Raw genomic sequence first — 23388 nt, forward strand, 5'->3', positions numbered from 1 at the left:
GCCGAAATCTCTTACATCACAAATAAATAACAAATAAATATATAACAGGTGACGTTTTGATATTGTTTCTATTACTCTCACATAGGCTGATTAATTTCCAATTTGTTATGTACAACATTTGCTTGTGCTTTCGATTCGACGTGAAACCTAGGTCTGGGAAATGAGAGAAAATATGGCACATGATTGTTGGATAGTATTACTGAAATCACGCTTTGATCATGTGGGATGGGTTGTCTATGCTTGTCCCTTTCTTATTGCCTTTTTCTACATATCACACTCCTTTATTGTCGTATATTTAACATATCACACTCCTTTATTGTCGTATATTTAACATATCACACTCCTTTATTGCACTGGACTATGCTTTCTTTCAGATGAGAAATCGGACATCCCTGCAATGCTTAGTGAACGAGATGAAGTTATTAAACTTATAAACCGAAACAGGACACTCGGGAAAGAAGTAGAAAGTCATCTTTTAGACATTTCTGAAGAGGAAAGGAAAGTTGAAAAATTGAAAGATGATTTGCAGCAAATGAACGACACTTTTCGCGAGGTATTGACAATACCTATGAATGGTAGGCAAGTTCAAACTCATATCGACTTTGACAAAGAAACAGTACTTGCTGAAAAAATCAAGGAATTCGATGGAAAATATCCCAGATGCTCTCATGAACTGCACGAGCTGTTGAAAGTCCAGAGTGTTGTTGTTAAGCAAACACAGGAGAGTACATGGAGCCTCTACATCAACGTCATGGTGACAGAGTATGAGGCGCTGTATAGACAACTACATGGTGATTTCTATGAACTGTACTTACAGTGTGACACCGATCCTGATTACTGGTCAAACGATCATCTACCATCGGAGCCTTCTACTCCAGGTTCGTTGATAAAGAAGAGAGCATAAGTTGTCATCAGTTATCTGAAAATCGATTGAATAATATTTCTGAATTACAAATAAGGTGTTAATAAATAAATAAATAAATTATAAACAGTTCAATGTTTGATTTTAATGTTACTTTTACCACAGAAGTTAGGGTTCTATGTTATCAGTGTTCAATATCGCATTAGCACTTATGATATTCTATTATATGCCAATATAATATGTAGGAACAATGTATTATACCTAATCTAAACATTTTCATCAGTACCATTTGTTACCAAAATTACATCCCTTTTCCTTTTCTTCATTGTCTTTAATACGATGTTCATATCTTCTCTACACTCATTAGAAACACGAATAAGGGAAACACCTGGATATGTATAAAGCCAAACAATTACGTTACCGTTATACAAAAAGGTGTAAACTGATGTGTTCTGTAAGGTGTGATATTATTTCCTTCTTTTTCTTTAGGCCAATCAATGGCTTCCTGCGTTTCCGGACAGGATGCAGTCCTCAGGGAGTTATCGATGGGATTAAACGATGAACAAAGAGCTGCATTCAGGGGGAGTATTGCTTTGTCAGAGGAGGAAGAAAATGTTTTAAAGAAATCTCCCCAAGAATTTCTTGGACTTATCATTGGGAAGGAACCACTTCTAGAAGGAAAAGGTATAATTTGATTGTTGCCAATTTTGAAAAAAAAAATGATTTGATGATGCCAGGAAACAATAAGTGTTTTTGAGTATTGACACAGAGTTGAAAACTTTCCTCACCTTGCGAACAGTTGGCTGGTGATTGTCATCACCACCTCACGAAATAAGCGAATATTTAAAATAAAGATGTGGATTGAACATTGCATGGTAGTATTATGATATATGCCTGGCAAATTATCATTCATATTTATATATACATACGAGGAAAAAATAGAAGTACAAGTATTTGCTCATGTTGATTTTTCAAAGATTTAGTTCTTTAAAAAAATAAAAAGAGACTTATAGTGTGCCTTGTCATCTCTTCTACCAGAAATACTTTGACTGAATGAGTTTTATTTAGTGAAGATCTGCTCGAAACGTATGAAAAACGATAAAGGATGTTATGGTGAGAAATGTATACTTCCTGGAATGAGACATCATTGTACCGTCTATATGTTCATAATGCTATGTTGCAGACTTAAAACAATACCTGATCGAGAAACTAGAAGCTGGTGGAAGCAGCGACGTGGAACACGTCAACCACTGCTTCGATGCCACAGCATCTACAACGCATGAGGAAAATGTCGATCATCATGACCTTGACCACCCGACGGCAATGTCCACCCCAAAGGCCGGGACAGCTATGTTGCGACGAAGCGCGAGTGATATTTTCCCGAAACCTTTTCGCGGCCCTTACACTGTTGATGATCTTTACATGAGATTAATGGCTTTCAGAGACGTCATACCAGTATTACTGAATCAGCTGCCAGCTACAGACAGGCTTAAACACAAAACATTGAGAATGCAATCCACTCCAGAGGTTTTATTACATCGCAATGTGTCAATGTTTCAATGAAACACGTAGTGGTAAAGTGAAATTTTCGTACAGAGGTTAATATCAAATATGGATACCTCTTAATCCTGACGTATTCTTATAAAATAATTTTCCGGTTACTTGAAACAGGAATTTGTGGAATCCACTCATTCCAATATCAATGCATAAGAATTTAAGAATTTTCATAATAATTCTGAGCATTCGGTTGCGTAACCAACGTTTCAATAGACCGCCCGTCCCTAACAAAATACTTACAAAAGATTTAACAAGGTATCGACAGGTATCTTTTTTTATTTATCTTCAAATCTGATTTTAACAAAGTTATTTTCTATTTGAAATGTTGCTTTCTATTTGAAAAGATGTTACATTAAAGGACAGTAAACAACCGATGAGAATTATAATTAAAGAACTGAAATATTACCACTATAGCATTACATGGAGTAGCATACATGTATCTTGTAGAGAGAAGTTTTACATGAAATGACTAATTTCAAACGTGGGGTTCTAGTCCGACAGTCAATAGTCTTATATAAAACTGTGAATGTTCAAAGGGAGGTAACTAGTGATATGTCCTCAACTACAAATATGCTATATGCTTACCAGAAACGGTTTTTATCACTCATTTGGTTTTATTACAAGGAAAATGAAATAAGATAGAATGGTTTTCTGCAACGACAACACACAAAATAGAAATCAAAAACAGATACAAATATTAACAACGGGAACAGAAGAAATGCCAAGATCGCAAAAAGGATATTCCCTGTTAAAGACAGGTTATGTGTGGGTAACCCTTTATATAATGCATAGCTCACAGGTTCTGGCATACAATTAATGAGTTAGTCTGAAATCTCATTGCTGGGCAGCAAGGCCCTAAATACGAGTGTTAGATATAATGCACATCTATCAAGTTCTGGCATACATTTAATGCATTAGTCTGACAGCTCCATTGTTGGACAACAAGGTCCTAAATACGATTGTAAGATATAATGCACAGCTAACACATTGTGATAGACAATTAATGAGGAAGTTAGAAATCTCATTGCTGGGCAGCAAGGTCCTAAATACGATGGTAACCTGATTCTTCACCTTATATGGATACCTGTCCGGAAGAAACCATGTCTACGTATTGGTCAACAGGACTTATCTAACAAGAGAATCCAGCTGCTCGGATGTTTCCTTTGAGGGAAGAAAAGTTCCGATCGTGACACTGACGTCATAGAGTAGTAATGAGGTGAAAAAATTGTTATACTGGTAGGTAAATTTTAAATTAGACAAATACCGTTTTCGTTTGTTTAAGAATAGGATAATCATCCCCCTCAAAATTGGTCCACCCTCATGCTATATAAATAACTTTTAACCCTCTTTTATGATTCCAGTTTCCATATTAATCTTTTTGGAGCGTTGTTCATTAACAAGCCAACATCAGTCTACTTACAGTACAATATTCAAGAATAATCTATAAAATCGAAGAATGTTTACGTTGCCGCTCATTAAACCACAAAAAAACAAGAAGAGAATTCGATAGAATTATGCACTTTCTAAATCTTATTAGATAGTAGCAGTGAAATAAAATCAAACTTATACAAATTTGGATGTGACCATAGTTTCAACACGTATTTGAACAGCATTGAGTTTCCATGCACTTTGCTTTACTGTCAATATGAAATTCTCAAAGTTCCAGTTGCTATGCTCCTACTTTCAACACAGGGTTAACTTTATACCTATCAAACATCGTGTTTAGTTCCTACTTTCAACACAGGGTTAACTTTATGCCTATCAAACATCGTGTTTAGTTCCTACTTACAACACAGGGTTAAGCTTTATATCTATCAAACATCATGTTTAGTTCCTACTTACAACACAGGGTTAAACTTTATACCTATCAAACATCGTGTTTAGTTCCTACTTTCAACACAGGGTTAAGCTTTATACCTATCAAACATCGTGTTTAGTTTCTACTTACAACACAGGGTTAAGCTTTATACCTATCAAACATCGTGTTTAGTTCCTACTTACAACACAGGGTTAAGCTTTATACCTATCAAACATCGTTTTTAGTTCCTACTTACAACACAAGGTTACTATTGACGCAACTTAAGCATACATATTTAGTCAATACTTTCATCAAATGTTTTTATTTACGCAAATTAAAGATACATTCCTAGTCCCACAATCATTTATAGTTAGTTTGGTATACATACCACAGACAAAGAGACGTCAATGTCAGCTTGAAACATCAAACCACAAACATCGAATCAAGATCAGATTTCCGAACAGGGTATCACAATACGACCTTCCCCTGTGCGAAAACACGACTTCATGGAGCTGATTAAAAGTTCGAAATAAAAATGGCCAATACAGTGGTTACAGTGATTCATGGTGCGGGAAAATAGATTTTCCACGGGTGAAAGAACAGATAATAGCGAGGTCACTATGAACAAATTAATTGATACCCTAAAATAGAAATGTGAAACTGGGCTTGTTGAAAAGATAGTGTTAAGTGTCACCGGAGAAATGAAGACTCAATAAACGAGACATAGTAAAATACATCATGCAGTGATGGTGTCGGATGCAATTGGTGAACCTCAGGTCATTCGTCTTTGATAAAACGGTTAAACATAAAGTTGGATAAAGGACAATTTCGTCAACGGAATGAATAAAAATACAACTGAATTCTATAAAGTTGTGTCAGGCCCCATCTTGGTATGTCTTGTTTCCATAGATGTGTATTGTAAGTATATGTTTTCATGTTGAACACTGAATGAGAAAATCTTATAAAAGATTACAGACTGAAATGGCAAAAAGACTCAATAACCAAAGCGGAAGATGAGTTGAAACAAGCCAACGAATCCACGTAGATAGGTGTCAACAAATCATTGGTAGAAAATAGGGTTGTCAAACCGGTAAAAGTTTGGTAACAGGTTACTCGAGAAACACGTTATATGTTTAGCAAATGTTCTATTTAAACCTTATTTACACCACAAACATACACGTTTATATTAATTAGCATGATAGTTTACTAGTGTATTTCAAGCTAAACGCAGGAAATAATTTCATGTACAGATGTATTCTCAGTAAGATTATTTCATGGACAACACATGTATGAATACAATAAGGCGGAATTCAATTACAATTATATGTACTCGAGATCAAATGTGGAAGTATTGTCCTTCAGAAAAAAAATATAATCTGAAGAGTACACACTTGAATGAGGAAGCATGTTTTTAAAAAACATATTTCATATTTCCCAACTTTGTATTCTGGCTTCCGTTTAATATGTGTTCAGGGTTGTATGGTGTTGGCGGCATCTCTTTGTCAATTTTTACAATGGAGAACAAAAACAACGCAAACGTGTGGGTCAGAACACTGATTTATAACAGAACTATCCAATTTTGGTCGCATCTATAGATAATTTGTAGGTCTAAGTCCGACATTTTGGGCTCCCCAAAGGGGTAAGTAAAATTTCAGGTTAATCGGTAATTGATTTTGGTAACCGAATAACCGGCGAACCGTTGACAACCCTAGTAGAAATATAAAGCATAACATATATCTTTGAAGATGATGGTCAAATACCATAGAGCTCCAAAATGTCATTTAAGCACTGATTGAAATAACATCCAGAACATACATCAATTAAAACGCAAATCAGATAAATCAGTCAAACCAATGGTATCATTTATAACAAAACACAAATGAACCACATCCAAAGCAAACAACGCTTTACATGATCTGGGGTGGATGTTGCGGTATCTGTGCTGTAGCATTCAAGTGAGGTGGCACTATAAAAAAATGCCCTTGGAAGCAAACGGAACACAAAACAACACAATTCCATTACACATGCTGGGTGACATATCAGCTAAAGCTAGGTGACATAGGACTAGTAGTTAGCGCCTGACAGCTCCTGTGAATTCCTCAAAAAAAATGTATAAAATTGTACTGATTAATGTATATGCTTATTGTATTAATCTTATATGTATGCACTGTAAAGCGCTTTTGGGTGGCTTAAACGTTAAACTGCGAATCCTAGATAAATACTTGATTCCTATTAAAGCAGGTTTTCAAACTGAAAGGAGGAGGCTTGCGCACATTATAAAGTCGTGTTACTAAACTGTTCCGGATATAATTATATTTATGCACAGCCACAGGTATATATTTTGATATCTGTAACAGGGAAATATATCAGTTTTATCAACTTGATAGAATCCAATATCTTATCGGGGGAAAATATGATAAAATCTTATTATAAATTCAAACAAAAATTGCCCGATACGAGTATACACTATCAGCTAGGTATCTTGTCAAGGTCACTGAGTCGTATGTGATTGTGGATAGGTGCACATACACTAGGTGACCTAGACTACCAGCAAAACATTCTGCACATATAGATTCTATAATGGAAGGAACTGTAAACAGGGCGAGGTGTTCCGAACGAAACAATATACCCGAGGTGTTTCAAATAACCATTGGCTGAAATACACATATTTGGACTTATTACCAACTTCGGAAACAATAATTGTATAAAAAAAAATCATAATCTATCGACATTCAGAATAAGACTGCATTAATACAACGGTAAGTGTGATCACTGAAGTCTCTATATACACCATACAAATAATGTTCATACAATAATCGGTTATTGTTTATCGTTATAAAAATGGTAAATTGACTGACAAGGAAGTAAATAGTGGTAAAAGAACATTCCATATTGAGTTAACCTTTTCTGAGAACTACTTATTTGCAGTCAGTTGAAGCTTTGTCTAATTCGATGCTGGTATTTTCATATATATACTAGTATATATATCATACAGAGTCTACATAATTCAAGTGATTAACATATTTGTATTAAACCATGCACGAGTGGTGATTATATAATATTTATGGATCAGTTTTTATGACTTATGATGTAATAGGTTAGTCATAAATTACTGCTAGTGGTCTTATTTATAAATAGTTTAACTGATATTAGATATTTGAATATCTTTATTAAAATTTGATAAATGACGCATAATTAAACCCACTTACTCGACCCAAGGACTTAATTATATCTATGATTGGATATTATTCACATATTAATTAACAAATTCTAAGCGTAGCAGGACAAATCATCATCAACCTGATGAGGGAAACTACACCTTTCCGACGATGGAATAATCCCTGCTGATCACATCAAAAGTAAGCTTGTAATATGATGTGTGTCTCCGATAAAGTCTTTGTTTCAGTTCACATGGTTTCACTTTTGAACTTTCATTAATGTAATGAAAGTCAAACGGATCGGACATCAATGTATGCCTTATCTTTTGATTTTAAACAACAATTATAGTAAACAAAATTGCGTAAGAATAAAAACAAATCCTCATAGTTAATTGATATTGAAAAAAATAAGAAAAAATAGCCTTTATTAAGTATACTTTAGTATTAAAGATAAGATTGGATAAACTAGACGATAGCAACAATGAGTAAATTACATGTTCTCCTAAATATAAACTTATTTGTGCACTACTGAATCCAAGTATCTGAAAACGAAAATCATATAATTATAGTTGAACATAATAAAAATACACGAACATAAACACTGAATAACGCAGATGCTATTTAATCTGGATATGTAATATATTATATATGATACCCTATAACAATACACCAAAAACAGTAATAGGCCTAAACTGGAAGGGATTTATTTCGTGCAGTGGCAACCTCCATTACCGGGAGTAACGACAGTGTGCGAGGCAAGGATGCTGCCTCGGAGACAGAGATAGATGACGAACATGACCTTCCTCTAGACTACGAGCTCAATGTTACCCTAGATAAGATTGCACAGAAACTCACCGACAAGGATTTAGACAGGATGAAGTTTGTCTATTCAGGTATGCATTAAGGATGGTTTGGTAGTTGAAGTGATATAGGTAGAAGCGTGTTATGTGTTTCAATAGATTTCCTTTCGGTAAAGCTAATTGACAAATTAAATTATTTTCATTTATACGTCATTAAATGTGTATATAAGGTTCGTTATCTGATACTATCTGATATTCTGGAATGCAATATGATAACACAGAAAACATAGCGATTAAAAAAAACCTCATAAAAATCAATGTATTCCATCTATATTTGAACATTATAAAACCGTTCCAGGAGAATGCGGATTAGGTCGCCGGGTCCAGGAAATAATCACAACTCCTCTGCAATTTTTCGATCACATGAAGCGTTCAAGGCGCCTTGACAGGAATAATCTGCTTCACGTCCAGGCTTTATTATGGAATCTTGGAAAAACAGATTTGAATAAAATATTTGTGAAGTTTGCAAGGCAATGTGACAGGGCTCCTCTACACTTTTTCTCTAACGACATTGATGAAGGTAATTGTGATGAAAAGAAATATCAAATATATAAAATATATCTTCTGTAAGACGGCTCGAATATAAAATGTATCACTAACAACACACTGCATATGAAGATATATGTAAATCATCTGTATATTTTCTATAAAGATGTACATTACACTCTAGCGTTTTACATAGGACTTAGTCAGGTAGACTATAGCCAGTAGCTAGACACATATGTTATGTATTGTTAATTTTAACACGTACTATTTAGGTGACACAGAGCGCTCGCCTGTAAGCTTCCATATCTCTGGAGTCGCGACAGACCGCCGACAGATCCAGAAACTTCAGGGACTCCTGGCAAAGCTCCTCGTTACACCAGAGGCGACCATTTTCTTGAACGGAGTACAACCTTTCCACAGCATTGTAGTCACCTTCCTCATACCGAACAGTGCAGTGGCCATCCTCAAGGATCTCACGTCAGAGGAGAAAGGGCTTCTTCAACAGTGTGACGTCGATTGTGTTTTCATCGGCGAATTCAAAATCAGAATCAAAGGTACTATTGCAACAGGGGGTGGCGGTGGCGGTGGATTTGGATATTTTTTTTTGGGGGGGGGGGGGGCATATGCTGTAATATTACAAGTGACCTCTAGTCACGCTAACGACATTTTATGATCTTTATATACCTGTAAAAGGATTGGGTTTTGAACACTTACTTGTTGTATATATTTCCGTATTTACGTTTCGCGTAACGGAGTGCGTGTACCTGGGGTATTCCTGTTGGGGATTCCCTTCCGGTATATTATTTAGACGTTTCATCTGATTGGTTAATATTTTTAGGATATGTTACCTGACCTGTACAGCACTCTTCGCTCAGGTATGGGTCAGTATCGAGTTCAAATACTACATTGCATGTGTATTTCAAATACTACATGGCACGTGCATTTCAAGGCATACAATTAAATTTGGCTATATAACTGGGTGTTTTTGGTATTGTAAATCAGTCTGGCAGAGGCTTACATGTAGCTGGCCGGCTCGTCTTTACCCTTCTTACGGGCAAGTATGTAGGAGTATATTTCGGCCTTACACCTCAAAATTATTCCGGGCAGGGTGGTATTTTCCCATTGTAGGCATGTTTGGGTAGAAGTATCTCGGTGTTAATTTGGGATGGTTATTTTCCCGTTGTAGGCATGTTGTAATATATTATCGGGTTGGGTTTAAACTTATTCCCCGGGGTGGGATACCGGGTAGACATTTTTGAGAGGACATATGTTACACGGTATACTGTTTTAGTATGGTCCGGTCGAGTGGTTGACGTGCTGTAGCATTGGGTTTATCTATTCATCATGTTTAATTTACTTCACTGTTTCGTTTGGTACATTATAAATTGTAGAACTTTATAAAACGTGTTGTCATTCATTGACCTGTAGCCAGCTGAAGTTAAGTCAAGACAGAATTACAGAGTTGACGAAAGAAAATCACTATACGAGGGCAAAACTTTTACATACCCAATAGTTTTAGGTTGTGAATTGAAACCTTTTCAATCTGTTCCTTTCTCCGGTTCGATCATTGTAGTCTTGCTTCTTAATGTTATAACCTAAATGATCATTATTTGTAGACACGAGCAGGAGAATATTTTCTTTTATCATCTGACTTTTGAACATTTAAACATTTTTGTGTTCTAAAAGAAGTGGAATTAAAGGTGCGCGAGTGGGAATGGGGTAGGAAGTGGACAGGGGCGGGGGTAAATACATTTTTTTTATGTTTTAATTATGAAAGGGGAGAAATGTTCTGTACAAGTGTGTTTTTTGTAGGATAGTAAGCATATGTGAGTGAATATTGATACAAATTAAATGTGTTAAACTTCTTTTCTCGTGCATTATGTCTTTAACGGTTTAATTCTTTTAAAACTCACATACCTTTGAACAATCCGCAGTTTAAATGGCAAATGTCTGAACTGGTTTTATAATTTTTTACTGGATTTTTATTTTTTTTGAAGATGAAAAGTTTGAAATCCCAGAAAAATTAAATGAACGGGATGAAGTAAAAAAGCTGCTAAACTGGAACAAACAGCTACAGAAAAATCTCGAAGACACTGAAACACGATTGATCCATAGAGAGAAAGAACTCCAGCGGGCTGTTAGTGGTTCGGAAAAACCTGACAAAAGCCAGTGTATATACAAGCGATCAATCAGTGGTTAGTACTAGTAGAACGTCCTTAGGAATTAAACCTTTGCTACTGTTACTTTCCCCACTTGACATGTGTTCCAGGCCGATCATAACATTCAAGCGTGTTTTAACATTATTGAACTGGTGGGGTCATCGCCATATCTCTTAGCAAAATCCCAAAGGTGTAAGGATGACTGACTTGTGATATTTAGTATACAGTATAAAATAAATGGTTTTGGGTTTCTACAACAAATGTATTTTTAACATCCATGCCATTCTTTGCCGTGAGTAAGATTTGATGATTACACATGTAGATACCTTGCCTAGTATAGGTTTTGATAGTTACACATGTATATATCCTGCCAGGTACAAGTTTTGAAAACTATACATGCAGGTTCCAAGACGAGAATTCGGAGAGCATCGAGTCATTATGACGTACTGAATGAAATTTCTCTCCGTTTGTCGGATGAGCATAGGAAAAAGTTATCAGAGGGATACACCTTTACACTCGAGGAACTAGACCACCTACAACTAAACAAACATCATGTGCTCCGAGTGTTGGTTGATAAAGATATCAAAGTCGGTAAGTATTTAATTACTCTGAGTGTTGATTGATAAAGATATCAAAGTCGGTAAGTATGTAATTACCCCGGATGTTGATCTATACAGATATCAAAGTCGGTTAGTAGGTAATTAATCCGAGTGTTGATTGATTAAGATATCAAAGTCGGTAAGTATGTGATTACTCCGAGTGTTGATTGATAAAGATATCAAAGTCGGTTAGTTTGTGATTACTCTAGATGTTAATCTATAAAGATATCAAAACTATTAAGTTCGTGTGATGATTGACAAAGAAATCAAAAGTTGGTAAGTCTGACTTACACTGTTGATCTATGAAGATATCAATCAGAGTCGGTGATTGTATTTTATATTCTATTCTATTATATATATTTCTTAAACGAACACTATATCGTTGTTTTCGGAAAGAAAATTCGTCAGTTTGGTATAAATAATATGTTCTATGTTTATTTTGACCTTAAACAGCCATGGAAAATTTGTTTTACGAGCTTTCGAAAACACCTATTTTCTTTGTCAAGCAAAGAGTGAAAATCACTCTCTAATACGTAGGTAGTCAGAAGGACGGGTAATATGTTTACCGCTTCTTAGTCGATGTGAACGAGTGCACTATCAATGAAGAATAATATAGGTGTACCATATATACAAAACTACCCCCGCATATACTATCCGATCCACAAGCCAGGCTATCCATTCGGTCCTGTTATGGTTCCATTGGGTAGAGTACTAGTGTATCAGGATGGCTTGCACACATGCTGGGTTCACTGGTGGAAAAACAGAACACCACGTGAAAAACTAAAAATACTGGCTTTGGATCTGGCTGTCATCATTGTTGAAGAGGAAGACACTTCCAACTCATATAACGCAGTGTCCCTCTTGACCAATAATACACCTCTTGACGTGGGGTTGAAGATCATAAGGAGACAAAACCCTGAGAAAGAGAACCAGCCTTCCTGTTAAAAACATCATCGAGTTGTTTGAGTTGATACTCATCACGAATATTTCTAATTTAAGGGCACACTTAATCCACAAAGTCAAAGGTTTTGGGCAGCAATGATGAGACCGGTATCATATGTTGTTGCTATCCTCTTGGTGGAGCATCTGGAGCTGAAAGCCATCATAACTGCTCCGATGGTGTATAGTCTTAAAATATGGAAAGATAGATTGACTCCATTGTTTCAACATTAGTCAAGAAAAGTGAGGTAAATAACCTCACCTAAACTAGGCATATGATACAGGCTCCATAACAATAACATTAGAAGAAGTGTTTTTTTTATTGGATACCCTTATCGTGAGATGGGCTGAGTTCAACCAAATTTCTGTTTTACAGAAAAACACTCACACAGACCAGGGTTGGGGGTAGTTCGCACCCTCCTGGACAGATGCATAAACATCGTAACTGAACAGGAAAACATGGAAAATGAACAGTGGCATATCAAACAGACCCTGTGTATACCCCCAATGGCCGATAAGGATAAGTGTTGGGAATTTCCCCAAGAAACAGAAAAGTACCAACACGTTGAAAACACTAATGGTATGGTTACAATGCCATACAAAAAAAAGAGTGTCTGAAGCATTTTCAACAATGCTGCGCAAACATCATATCAGCAAACGAATGTGACTGGTTTACCAGATCCTATGTAAGAGCTACAATTATACATATATCGGTTAAACTGGCCGGGTATTGAAAGGGACGACAACTGGCACCAAAAGAAAACTAATCATCTGGATTAGGACGGACGGTGAATAGTTGAGATGAGTGGGACACCAGCTGAGTTATCTTTATGACCCCATTTTCACATTTAAGAAAGGGCGGGATGGATAAACATGGTACCGTTCCTCTGACTGCGTACAGTACTAGAGTTATAATTGGATGAAATGTCTCGATATGATTCTAACGGCTAACTTAGCGACTCAGCAAATTGTAGTTTAGCGATTTGTTTTCAATAGTATCAAAGTCAAATATATAGAGTCATCTAATATTTTGCTTGACGTAAACAGATGTTTTTGAAAGTTAAAAACGAATAGAAATATCAATTTTCGATTATTGTTTGTGTTCCAAAGCAAATGCTATATGATCGATTTACCATCATGTCAGTAGTACATGGTTGTAAGCTCACATTGGTATTTGTGGACTAACAGAGATTTAACAGTTACAGCTACCTATTCCTGATATCAAGATAATGCTTTGTTTTATTTGTAATTAAAGATATAAGAAACCGAGTCCTTAAGTTGCTAAGGAAACTGGATGAAGACTCAATTCTACAAGAGGCAGTGCTTTATCTCAGCAAATTTTCGGAAACAGATATAGATTTGGTAGAAGAGCCGACGTTTGACGAGGAACCGGACCCAAAAAAACGTAGAATCATTAGCAACTGAACGTGTTAAATTGATACAAAAAGAATATGTGTTTTAGATTATAGAAACACAATTTTTGTGCCGTTTGTGGTGGTTTAAAGAAACATTCATTTTCTTTAACATCGTAGGAGTCACTCGTAGGAGGTCAGTAATAGCAATACACGTTACAATTGGATGAGAATGTGTGCCTTTCAAGTGTTACCATATTGTTGAATCATTTGGAAGTGACAACTTGTTAATAACTCATGTTATCCTTTAATACTATGATAATGATTTGACTTATTACCATATTAACACTGTAAAACATCCTTGAAGGTCGTAATGTGCAAATATAGCGAATCTGAAATAAACATTTATAAGTTTATCTATTTTGTAAAACATTAAAAGTAGAGCAATGTAAGAATAATCTACTGATGTGTTTGTATTTAAATTTATAGCCAGGGTGGAAAATATTGGAAATTTGTTAACAAAAGCTGTTTCGGCTACAGTCAGATATTTTTTTCTTTCAACAGTTTCGAAATGCTATTCATACCCTACTCGTGAAGGTTAAAACCTAAATCTATTTTGTAGGAATACCTGTTACATAATGTAGATCCATGCACTTGTTGAATTTAACGCAATAACTATTTCTGACTCTTTGTGCATTGTTAAGTCAGTATTGTTAATTGAGTTGACAACATCACTAAAACGTAGGTATGTGTCCAAAATCTGTTAATGTTTATCATCAGTAGATGTATTGTGCATTACAAATATATAAATGATATTCCAGAGTTTCGGTATAATACGTTCATTATTATAGTTGACGACCTATGTTTTTTTTTTTTTATCTTATGTAGATATTTTGATGTTATTCATTGTAGTTATTATTAAGGTCTATGGTTGTGAATTACCATTGTAATTATTATTAAGGTCTGTGGTTGTGAATTACCATTGTAGTCATTATTAAGGTCTATGGTTGTGACTTCCCATTGTAGTTATTATTAAGGTCTATGGTTGTGAATTTCCATTGTAGTTATTATTAAGGTCTATGGTTGAGAATTACCATTGTAGTTATTACTAAGGGCTATGGTTGTGAATTACCATTGTGGTTATTAATAAGGTCCATGGTTGTGAATTACCATTGTAGTTATTAATAAGGTCTATGGTTGTGAATTACCATTGTAGTTATTACTAAGGTCTATGGTTGTGAATTACCATTGTAGTTATTAATAAGGTCCATGGTTGTGAATTACCTAGTTGATATATTTGTTACAGATTAAACACTTGTTGTGTTTCATTTACCGATCAGACAGTCGAATATAACCAGGAAAAACACCAATGTGATACAAAGTCAAATTTTGATTTAAATAAAAATGGCCGTTGTTTTGACCTGATATATCTATTCGAGTATTTTGTACATAATTTTTCATTCATTGTCTTATTCATAATATAAAATGTCTCCATTTTGATTTAATAAAAATTGCCGTTGTTTTGACCTGTGTTTTCTTTTTAAAACTATATAAAATTCTAATGGTAAACCAAGAAAAAACAAAGGTATCACAACGTTTGTGGTGCTCCTGACTGTTTGAATTCCATAAGAACACTTATATATATACACCTTCGTAAGTCTACCCCGAAGACACTGATAACATAATACAAAGTAAAAAAAAAAAAAAAAATCGTATTCAAACTGTATATTGTAGGTTCGTTATTGTATCACTTGTGGAATATAAAAAAAAAATGGCGGTCGGGTGGCGCAGTGGATAGCGCACTTGCCTTTCACTAAGGCGGCCGGGGTTCGATTCCCCGTTCGGACTTGAAAATGTATAGGGTCACCTGCCCGTCCACGTGGGTTTCCCCGGGTACTCCGGTTTCCTCCCACATTAAGACACCCTGCGCGCTATTAATGTAAGTTTAAATAACCTGTTTCATGATTGTTGTAAACTAAATAAAGTTGATATCTATATTATATATAAAAAAAAAACACCCCGGAGCATCTACCAATTGACGTGTGGTCGGCACTGTCAGTTAATTGTATAACATCTTTCCTGATCGGTACAGATTTCTTCAAGACATGTTCAGCATAAGAATGAAATAATCAGTAAATGTGTCCAGTGATTCGATTAGCTTCTACCGCTTGCCGTATCCTGGACGAACAATTACAATCCTGGACAAACAATTACAATTCTGGAAAGACAATTACAATCCTGGACATACAATTACACAGATATTTGCTTGGTGTGCTATATTAAATAAATAAATACGACGTATGAGTGTTAGTCACAATACTTTAGTTGCATTGTGTTTTATCAAATCAGACACCGTGCACTTGGTAGAACAATCAAAGACGTAAAGGCGATGTTGATGTTGTCACGTACTTCCGTCTTGATGCGAGGGCATGGATACCGGCTGTAAACTTATGGACGCGCTCTCCTAGAGCATGCAGATGTGATAACTCCAGGTTTTTGAGACGTTTCAAATTCTCTTTATGTGTGTCCGGAAGAACTTTTGACTTGATCGAGTATTCCTCACGGAGGAAACGATAGGATTTTTGGTTACTGTTTAATTCTTCGCTTTCATTTTCATCGATCTCATCGGCGTTTTCCTCTTCAAAAACACTTTCGTTCTCATAATCTAAATCTGATAATGACGATGAACGCCTTTTGAGTTGGCCCGTTTTCTGTGGTCTGGGGGTTTTCTGCTGGTTAACAACGCCTGGTGTGTTCACTTTGGCAAATGGATATCCCTGTCTTTGGGTAGACTGTGACAGTCTGTCAGCGCCAACACTTTTACAACGCATTTCCACGGGCGTCTTCCCAGTGTTTCTTGGCGGTTGTCGTGAAAAAGCTGATTTCGACCTGTACGACGGTCGTAACGATCCATGTTGTGTTGACTTTGAACTTTGGGTGTCGGAGGTGGATAGTGTGCGGCGGACCTTTTTTGGGTCGTTGGTAGTGTAAATCGGCCTGTTGCCAGGTCCGAAGTCCAGGACATAGTTGCTAGGCACTGTACGCAGTATCCGGTCTGCACTCAATTCATTTGCACTCTTAACAACCATCGAGGACCTGCATCTCATTTGCTGAAATCGCGACTCTTCAAAATTGACCGATTTTAGACCAAGTCCTTTACGGAATATTTCCAAGTCCACCTTTTCCTGGTCATGTTTTATCCCATAGAATTTGATTTCCTCTCTCAAATTTGCCAGTGTTTTTACCTTTGACCTCTAAACAAGGGCGTTCGCAGATTTCACTGGTTGACTAAACTCTTTGGTCAAAAAACGAGTTTTAGGGTCACTTTTAAACAAATGGCTCGCTCGTCGCTCGTAGTCAAGCCTCCGCACGAGTTCTCCCATTGTAACCGGGAACTACCGGATACGTCCGATAACCGAAGACTAGCAAACACGTAAGATATATTTGAAAATAGAGTATTTATATTTTACTGGCAATACACAAACTTACATAGCATGTGGGTGGTTGTTACCGAAAGAAAACACATATATACACAAACGCCTACACATAGAACACCCTTTATCTAGCATTCCACCACGTTTGCAATGGAATGACACTTTTTATTTGTTTAAACCGATGTATCATTGGACTATAGACCACGCACGTGCTTTATTTTCTAACAGACCAACGGTCTTCCAAAAGCCTCCCCAGCCAATGTAAACAAGCAAGCTATGGGACTAGTCTCAGTTACCCGTATTTATCTTTTCTATGAATTTGAAGATTTGCTAGCGGACAAACAAAAACATCGAACCTTAAGATCTTCTTAAAACTTGTAAAGCTCGCGGTCAGAATGTTCCGCCGAATTTTTAAATCTGTCAAATTTTGGTTTCATATGTTGACGAGCAATATCGATAGATTGCTGGATTTGATTGATTGAAATAATGTACACATATGGTAAAAAGCATAACATCAGTGATAATCATTTATCTTTTGTCGACCAATTTGCGACAGAAAATGAACTGTCCTTCTCAAAAATATATCAATGTTACAAAGAAAAAAATAGGACAACTGTCCACAGGGTCAAAAATGATAAAACGCGATTTGTATTGTGAAATAAAGACAGGCATTACGTGCCAAATGTAAGCGCGCGCAAACAGTCCAATTCCAATGATGGTCACCATATATGCTTATCGTAGGCGTATGGACACTGGGGTAGGCAAACAAGGCTTTCATAACAATCTACTTGGTAGAATAGATATCATCAACTCGTATTTGTATATTATGGTGGAATATATATATATTGAGATTCGAAAATGTTGGAACAATAATCACCTCAATCGCAATGTAATTATTGTTCCAACATTTTCTCACCCTCGTTAAATATTCCACCATAATACACGCGCATACGTTGTTCTTTTCTTTAACATCAACATGTACATTCAAATGAAAACATTATACCAACATGTACGGTATGTTACCTGGATTGTAGATATTACAATTCAGGCTGGTGCACATACGCCTGTTCTGTCGCTAAAGGTGAGCAAGGTAACTGCTAAAGATTATACATGTACATTTGTACCAACGTTGAAAAAGTGAAATATCATACCTTACATCTCACTATCAAACATTTCATGAAATCAAACTTTGCTGATGGTCCCATTGCACTTAACATTTCCACTTTACTATAACGTGTACCTATTTCCCCCTATAAGCGTGCCAAATATTGTCGTAAAATCGATTGTATTCGGTTATCTTAATACTAGAAACTACCAATATGGTATAACGATATATACACGTAAATAAAATAAATAATAATGACTTGTAGATTTTTAGTCCAAAGAACATGACTCGCTCGAGGGACATCTCATAACACATTAGACAGAGACTGTATGATATAATCTCCAAATATTTGGATAAAGTCGAAAGACATTTAAAGCTTGTACCGTTGTGGGTTATGTGGGTAGAAGAGCTAGTGGAATAGTTAGTAATCGCTTAACATAAGATAGTATTTGTGTGTATAAAACATGTGTAAGTACAAACGTCAACATTTTACTCTCTGTATATCATTTATTTTTCCAAGTACAATGGTTACCAGAGAGCACCTGATATGGTGTAACAAATAGTTAATCTTTAACAGAAACATTTTTTGCTTAAAACGTAAACGAACCTTTCTTTTCGAGATCTATGTAAGTTGTTGTTAATAACAATTTATAAACAAACAGAGAATAATCATTTAAATGATAACTGAATACTTTTACTGAGATATAGAGGGATAATCTAATTAGCATTCGAAGTGTTAAGAGTTAGTTTTACTTGTTATTGTAGTCAGTGTAAACAATAGATGTTTATTCCTTTAGTGACATACTTTCTTTATGATACATAAAGAAATACCTTCCTGTAGAAATAACAAACTAACATTCGGTAATGTTAATTAGTTATACTACATGTAATTGGCACGCTCTTCAATGTTGTTATTTAAATGCTGTCACGTGACCCTAGTAATTTTAGAGACATTTTAGCAAGTAATTGATATTTTAACAAGTAATTGATATTTCGACATTATTGTGTTGTTAAACAAATCATTATTCCCAGTTCATTACCTATTATGGCCATTCTTGTTTCTGCTTGAAAAAATATTGTATGTTAATGAAAAGAGGTGAAAAATCCAATGACAAGTGAAGGTTTATGTGTGTTTGTGTTTCTCCACTTTACTTGGGTTTAAATATAATTATAAACTATTTCATGACATATTTAACAACTTTCAATTGTCTCTCCTAGTATTTATAAGCTATGTAACACAATGATCTGCATGTTTAGCGTTTCTGTATGACTGGTATGTTTGGGGCATTCTGTATATAGTGCATTTTTGTACGTGTGTGAAAGAATGGTATTTTAAATCTACAGAAATCTTTTAGTTTCTCAAGGAAGTAAATCAATTATAGAAAGACCGATTAAATATAAAACCTTAGCCATGTGTTCAAGTTTAGTTTGATTATCGTTTTAATATTCTTCGATTTATAACCCTCTCGTGATCAAGATTTCTGTTGATTTAACGTTCTATTCTGCACACATAAAATGAACATATATGTTTAGCTCCTCGTGAAAATAATGCAAATGTCACGTTCTACAGATCAATGCATCTAATAAAAATGATTTGATAAATTTGGGAGGTATAAACGGGCACTGACTAACCTTAGATAGGACGTTAATATATTTCGCTACTTCATCTTCACTTAGAAACTCCTGTAGTGTCTACCAAGTGACATGAACAAACTGTAAGTATACCGGGGATCGCGTGGAGATAGATCTGGTGACGCACGGAGGAGGGATCATAAATCAGGTTTAACCGTTACATGTGTGGGTCTCAGGCGACAACAGAGAGAGATGGAGGGTGGTTTGGTAGACATGTTGTTTCTAAGCTCTCTTTGTTTATATAACAATACCAAATAATAAGTATGTACAATTATTTTTAACATCACACCTTCCATCCGATGGTGTCCAAAAGGTAAAATGATTTGAACGATATGCCAATAATCTACTAAAATGCAGTGTAGATAATTCATCGGAATAACTTGGGGATCTCGAAGTATATTGAATGCAAACCAAACCTATTTGATCCGAAGTTGTTGTCATAGTTACAGATATGGTCCGAAGTTGTTGTCATAGTTATAGATATGGTAGCATTTATCCAGAGTTACACATGCTTGCCGATACAGTACGACCAAACGACTTGAGTATACCAAAACAATATAAATTAACGTTTATTTTCAAAGTTCAAGAATAACTTAGAAAAAATTCGTGGTTTTTTCCCCCGTTAATAATGTTATAATGTTAAGAGTGACAAATTCCGTAGATTATTTGTTCAAATATTGGGAGAAATATGGGTTTTTCCAACGTTTCCAAAGGCATACATGGTTAAACCTATTTACACATCATATATATAGATTGCAGGCGCAATGCATTATATATTTTATAAATCACTGAATCACTGCCTTTGTTTGTATCCCTACAATGGGGTTCACTTCGAGTGGCGTTGTTCTTGTAGAACTACATAGATTTTAATAGAGACAATAATTATTATACACATTACAGCCTTTGCAACAAAAGTATACGTTCGAAATACTGGGAACTCCGGGGCAATACACACGCCATGCTTACATATGTGACTGCACCTATTCAGAATCTAAAAATAGATTATTTAACTCTTATGCAGTTACTAATAACACAACCCGGTAACATATGATGGACGATGGACGTCAATGATAGACTGATAGGTAAGTGTTTTGCGTTTATTACTTTACCTTAAGACACACACTTATTTGTTTGATTGATCGACTACTGAGAAATCGTGGTGTTGTTAAATATATAGTTCTGTTCCTTTCGTAGTTTTTAGTGCTCGAATCTCACCAGCTGCAAATACCTTGTGTAATTAGCTAAGGTATATCAGAATGAAGTCTTTTAAAATAATATAAATGTATCTTTACCAACATGGTGATATTTTTTTTTATATATTTTTCGTTTGCCGATGTTGTTTTTAACTAACATTGTGTTTATTGGGTGTCGACGAAATTTCGTTCTTGTATTTTTTTCTACATATACGATGATCTAGATAATATAAGTAAACCGGGAAGTAAAACTGTGGTTAGCTTTTATGCATATATATATAATTGAGATATTTTGTTTAGCTAGATCTTGAACTACCTGTTCAATATTATCACTATATAAATTGCATACAAATGTATTAACAAATAAACTGTATTCGCTTGTATAGATAAATTTAAGGTAGTGGTGTATCCGAATGACGAGGGTGTTCCAGCATTAATTGATTTAACAAATGATTTTTGATAGCTGTGGTGGGTAACTACAAGTGGTGTTTTTCGTTGGGAGGGCCTTGCAATCGATTTTGTAACATTCTCTCTTTTGACATATTCAAACCACAAAATATAGTAAAATAGTTAGTCACGTGACATAAACATCGAGGTTATTAAGTGAGATTACATATTGTATTCGTGTCGATGAACATGTAAACCCGATAACACACGATAGCTATTGTAGTAATATATGTGAAGTTAATTGCCAAACAGACCAAATGTTTTTACATTTTAAAATTTACCGACAATAAAATAATGCAAAAGTATATAAATTGTGCATGTCACTATAGTATCAACACTTTGTTAAATGAAAGAAATCTGGTCTCCAATATAGCCATGTATATTTTAGCAAATTATCATTGATTAGTTAATCATCCCCAGTGGTACAGATTTCTATAGTATCTACGGATGACGTACATTAATACATATATTTGTAGCTCTGAAGTGATTTGTCCGTTTGCATTTTACCAAAGCAACAATTATTGACGCTGTTTTTATCTACGACAGAATATCAATATTTATCTGTATTCAAGCCAGGGTATAGGAATCACAAGGTCAGCATATATAATGATGACGTTACTCCCCTAATGAAAAGAAAACGGTTGATGTGTAATAGTATGTTGTACTACCAAACCAAACAAATATAAAACGATTCAACTGATCACCAGTATGTATACACAAAGAATCAGGAAACATGACTGGTGTCACATGTGGTGAGAGAGATATCATGTTTCGTTCAATATGTGGTTAGAGAGACATCATGTCTCGTTCAATATGTGGTAAGAGACATCATGTTTTGTTCAATATGTGGTAAGAGATATATCATGTCTCGTTCAATATGTGGTGAGAGAGACATAATGACTGGTTCAACATGTGGTGACATCATGACTGGTTCCACATGTGGTGAGAGAGACATTATGACTTGTTGCATATTTTATTACTTGTTCCATATGTTGCGATATTTACTGTTTCAGATATATATTGTAGCACAAATGGATTGATATATTTCTAGTTGGTTTCAGGAGCCAACTCCGCAAGTAAGTGATGCAATTTTATAATCAGCTTTCCTTAAAAGAAATAAAGGCGTGAAATGCTAATGGGCAGAACTAAATCTTCCTAGACAGTATGACTTTCAGCTACCTTAGTGTCAATCTAATTAAAATCATACCTCTAAACACCGCTCCGTTACCTACGCCCAGTGTAGGTAAGAGAGCGGTCTTGAGGTTAATGGATTTTAATTAATTAATTTCTAATTAGATTGTCTTAGTGTTATACAATGTGGTAGATTAGTTAAACATTCATTTGATCATTGTTGAGTATGAAATATTATATATATTTACTAGTTATTGGGAAGGGAGAAATGCACCAATGTAACTTTTTATATAAATTTTGTATATAATGCATGCTTTTAAACAGACGGTTTGTTATGTTTTATGCGATGTTCTGATATACAGTAAAGCGTGGCGTAAATAGATTTATAAACCTGACACGGATAACCAAACTTAATGGTAGACTACACAGACATCACATTCCAAGCAAAGGAGAACAACACATATGTAGATTGTATATGTAATTAACTATTTTAAACTAGTGGCAGCCGAAGGCAGCGCCGTGGACAAGTACGATCTCCAGAGTGACCTCCCCTCACTGGACTGGGAATTAAACCTTGTACTGGACGAAATATCTCAGGAAATGACTGAGGAAGATGTCGACAGGATGAAGAATTTCTGCGCTGGTTAGAATTGTTTACGTTTATTTTTGTAGAATA

General features: G+C 35.3%; 2 protein-coding genes and 1 long non-coding RNA gene across 4 annotated transcripts in view; all 3 read left to right on the forward strand.

The window, feature by feature from the left end:
- LOC110441201 overlaps positions 1–2824 on the forward strand; it is a 7741-nt gene extending 4917 nt beyond the window's left edge. Inside the window, exons 6-8 of the mRNA XM_021484308.1 lie at positions 375–878; positions 1352–1546; positions 2046–2824. Coding sequence (XP_021339983.1) covers positions 398–878; positions 1352–1546; positions 2046–2425 — 1056 coding nt within the window. The 5' untranslated portion in view covers positions 375–397 and the 3' untranslated portion in view covers positions 2426–2824. The remainder of the gene's footprint in view (positions 1–374; positions 879–1351; positions 1547–2045) is intronic.
- Positions 2825–6748: 3924 nt separating this feature from the next.
- Positions 6749–15284, forward strand: LOC110441200. Of its 2 annotated transcripts, none has more exons than XM_021484306.1 (8): positions 6749–6976; positions 7493–7576; positions 8092–8268; positions 8534–8755; positions 8994–9275; positions 10719–10916; positions 11283–11471; positions 13674–15284. In XM_021484306.1, coding segments are annotated over exons 2-8 (1239 nt in total). In that variant the 5' UTR covers positions 6749–6976; positions 7493–7575; the 3' UTR covers positions 13844–15284. The 2 variants fall into 2 exon arrangements, with proteins under 2 accessions (XP_021339981.1, XP_021339980.1); XM_021484305.1 differs by having other exon boundaries at positions 7498–7576.
- Positions 15285–20965: 5681 nt separating this feature from the next.
- Positions 20966–23344, forward strand: LOC110441199. Its single transcript, XR_002461843.1, has 3 exons — positions 20966–21023; positions 22595–22657; positions 23212–23344. It is a non-coding gene; the product is annotated as an uncharacterized LOC110441199 (long non-coding RNA).
- The last annotated feature ends 44 nt before the right edge of the window (positions 23345–23388 follow it).

This window comes from Mizuhopecten yessoensis, unplaced genomic scaffold (assembly GCF_002113885.1).
Source record: "Mizuhopecten yessoensis strain PY_sf001 unplaced genomic scaffold, ASM211388v2 scaffold715701, whole genome shotgun sequence".
Taxonomy (NCBI): domain Eukaryota; kingdom Metazoa; phylum Mollusca; class Bivalvia; order Pectinida; family Pectinidae; genus Mizuhopecten; species Mizuhopecten yessoensis.